General features: G+C 34.6%; 1 protein-coding gene across 1 annotated transcript in view; it reads left to right on the top strand.

Annotated features, from left to right (window-relative positions):
- Nucleotides 1-2122, top strand: part of LOC101505980 (uncharacterized) — a 10367-nt gene extending 8245 nt beyond the window's left edge. Inside the window, exons 2-8 of the mRNA XM_012720212.3 lie at nt 10-471; nt 560-804; nt 884-1090; nt 1165-1257; nt 1331-1432; nt 1560-1853; nt 2027-2122. Coding sequence (XP_012575666.2) covers nt 10-471; nt 560-804; nt 884-1090; nt 1165-1257; nt 1331-1432; nt 1560-1853; nt 2027-2122 — 1499 coding nt within the window. The remainder of the gene's footprint in view (nt 1-9; nt 472-559; nt 805-883; nt 1091-1164; nt 1258-1330; nt 1433-1559; nt 1854-2026) is intronic.
- Nucleotides 2123-3361: the final 1239 nt, after the last annotated feature.

Here is a 3361-nt window from a genome sequence, read left to right as displayed (position 1 = left end):
CTTCTCAAGCACCGCCTTCTCAAGCACCACCTTCTCAAGCACCACCTTCTCAAGCACCACCTTCTCAAGCACCACCTTCTCAAGCACCACCTTCTCAAGCACCACCTTCTCAAGCACCACCTTCTCAAGCACCACCTTCTCAAGCACCACCTTCTCAAGCACCACCTTCTCAAGCACCACCTTCTCAAGCACCACCTTCTCAAGCACCACCTTCTCAAGCACCACCTTCTCAAGCGACAACATCGCTAGCTGTGCAAACGATAGAACCACATCTTTCTCCGGTGACAACAACACCAACTACTGTGCAAGCGACAGAAGCAACACCTTCTCAAGTGACAACACCAAGATCAGTGCAAGAGACAGAAACAACACATTTCCAAGAGACATCCTCTCACTCTGAAGATGTGGTAGAAGATGAGCCAGAAATTTCTCAAAAAAGGAATTTTACATTTTGGGATGTAGAAGTCATTAGTATGTTATCTAATGTCTAATTATATTTATAAAATTTAATTGTTTTACATGATTGCAATATGACATATTTCATTGACTTATGTGTTAGATGAGGCGGGACATATTTCAAAGACACACTTAAGGGTATCAGACGTGCTTGAAGCTCCTCCTAATGTTAGCAGAATAATAACTAGATGGAATTCAAATGGGCAACCGGTAGGATCAGCTGCTGGTTTGTTAGGCGGTTTTTTGGGTGAAATTGCAAGGAAGTTTAAGGATTTTCCTATAATGTACGACAATTGGAAACTAGTTCCATCGACAAGAAAAAATGAAATTTTTAAGGATAAAATACAGGTATCAATTATAAACAACTGAATATTCTTTATTGTTTTGATTGTAAACTAATTTTTTTTTTTTTTTATGATTATGCTAGTCAAAATTTGTTGTCGATGATAAAGACAACAAAAAATATATCCTTTCAAGCCTTGGAAAGAAATGGCGAGATGCACGATGTAGGTTGTTTAAGAAATTTTATAAGTGGGACATTTCTTTGGAGGAAAATCTACAAAATTATCCACGTTCTATTAATCAAGACCATTGGACTATTTTTGTCCAATACAGGCGTAAGACAGATACAGTGGTAACTATTCTTTTCTTGCGTTGTCATTTGTTTTCTATTGTTTAGTTTTTTTATGTCATTTGTTATCATTGTAGGAGAAGGCTGATAAAAATGCTGCAAATAGAGAAAAGCTAAAGATCCTTCATACATTAGGCTCTAAGACGCTTGCAAGGAAGAGGGATGAGTTGGTAGGATTTTTTCAATCTACTATTGATTGCATACTTAATTGAACATGTACTTATTACATGTGTTTACTTGTAGGAACTGAGAGATGGTCGAAAATACAGTAGGGGTGAAATGTATTCAATTTGTCATAAAAAGTCTGATGGGTCATTTGTCAACGACGAAGCCAAGGAAAAATATGTAAGTGTAAATAATAGAAGTGTTATGTAATTGTAACTATTTGTTATTGACCACCTTATAAATCAAAGATGCAACTGTTAGTTTTGGTAATAGTGAGGAATTTAGTTTGCTTTATCTGTTTGCACAGGAACAATTGCAAGTTGAAATTGGGAAGACTCCTTCTCCAAATGAAGCATTTGTTAATGTGTTTGGAAAAGAACATCCTGGATATGTTCGTTGTATGGGACTTGGAATAACACCATCACAAATTACTACATCTACTTCTCACTCTGTAAGATCGATGTCTTCCTCTGAAGCTAATGAAAAGATGGAGAAAATGCAAGCTGAAATTGATAGGCTTAAGAAAAGGGATTCTGAAGTTGATATGTTGAAGGAGCAAATTGCTTTCTTGATGCAAATGCAAAATTCTAGAGACAAACATGTAAAATTATTTTCATAGCAAACATATTTAAAAATCTTGTGAGAGTTGTTTGTCTTTGATTAAAAATATCAATTGTGTAAAGGTTTCTTATAGCTATAAGAGAAATTTAGTTAATTAGTTTTGACAATATTTATCAATATTCATTGAGGTTAATATATACTTTTTTTCTTCAGGCAATGGACATAGAATCGCCAATAGATGGTAGACGTTCATCTGAGTCTAGCCACCAACCTGATGATCGTGGAACAACTTCATTAGGGACTAATTAGATATTTGGATGAACTTCTAAGTTTGATGGAGTTGTTTTGTATTGTTAGCTACTCCACTAATTAATGTTTTGAATATTTAAACTATTTTATTTGTTGTTTTAGTTAACTTCAATGTATGAATTGGTGTTATTTGTTTTGAAAAAATTATATAAATTGGATTTTAGGTACAATAGTTATTAATTATGTATTTAAATTATGTGGATGGTATTTATGAATATTTTTTATTTTAATTGATTAAAAATAGGAAAAAAATTGTATCATATTTTTTTATTTTAAATTATTAGGTTTGCGACGGTTCAAACTGCCTCAAAGTAAATATAGCGACGGTTGATAACTGTCGTAATTGTGCAGAAAAAAATAAATTTGAGTTTGTTCTAAGTGTCGCAAAATATATTTAGAGGCGGTTGTGAACCGTCGCAAAAGTTGGCGACGGTTGGAACGACGGTTTTGGGAACCGTCGCAAAATGGCCTCGCGACGCACGAATCTGCGACAGTTTCAGAACCGTCGCAAACATCAAATTGCAACGGTTAAAACCGCCGCAAACTCTTTTTTTAACCGCCGCAAAATGTTTTTTTTCTTGTAGTGCCAGGAGGCAATTCTACTAAATTTCAAGTCCTGTTAGATCCTTGAGAGAATATATCTCATTGTTTATAACCTCTTACCATAGATTGGCATCTAAAGACGACAAATCTTCTTGAAGATTTGCAAGACCCTCTTCTAAAGCATATACCTTATACTCGGGCGCATAATCTTTTGCAACTCTAGCCCTCTTACTTCTTTGATGTTCTATTTTTTCATGTTTGTTGCTTTAAGTGCCTCTTATCCCAAGAACGTGAATTGTTTCCTTGCCCCCCACTATTTCTCGATTTGAAAGGGAATCTGTTTTCATAAAAGTTAACATCATTTGACTATATGATCACTTTAGCTTGTAGGTCATAAAACCTATACGCTTTGATATTTATTACATACCCAATGAATACTCATTTAAAGGTCTACTGGCGAGTTTAACTCACTTGAGATAAGGGATACTGACATAAGCCAAATAATCCCAAGTTTGAAAGTAAGACAAGTTCGGTTGTATTTTCTTCAAAATCTCATGAAGTGATGTTTTGTTTTTAGATTAGGCAAATTTATTCAAAACATAGCAAACAATCAATAAAATTTCCCCCCATCAATGAGATGCAACATTAGAGTTAAACATGATAACAACTAGTTCAATAAGAGTTTCATTCTTTCTT

This window comes from Cicer arietinum, chromosome 8 (assembly GCF_000331145.2).
Source record: "Cicer arietinum cultivar CDC Frontier isolate Library 1 chromosome 8, Cicar.CDCFrontier_v2.0, whole genome shotgun sequence".
Classification (NCBI taxonomy): Eukaryota; Viridiplantae; Streptophyta; class Magnoliopsida; order Fabales; family Fabaceae; genus Cicer; species Cicer arietinum.
The sequence above is the reverse complement of the archived record's forward strand: the minus strand, read 5'-3'. Positions and strand labels throughout refer to the sequence as shown.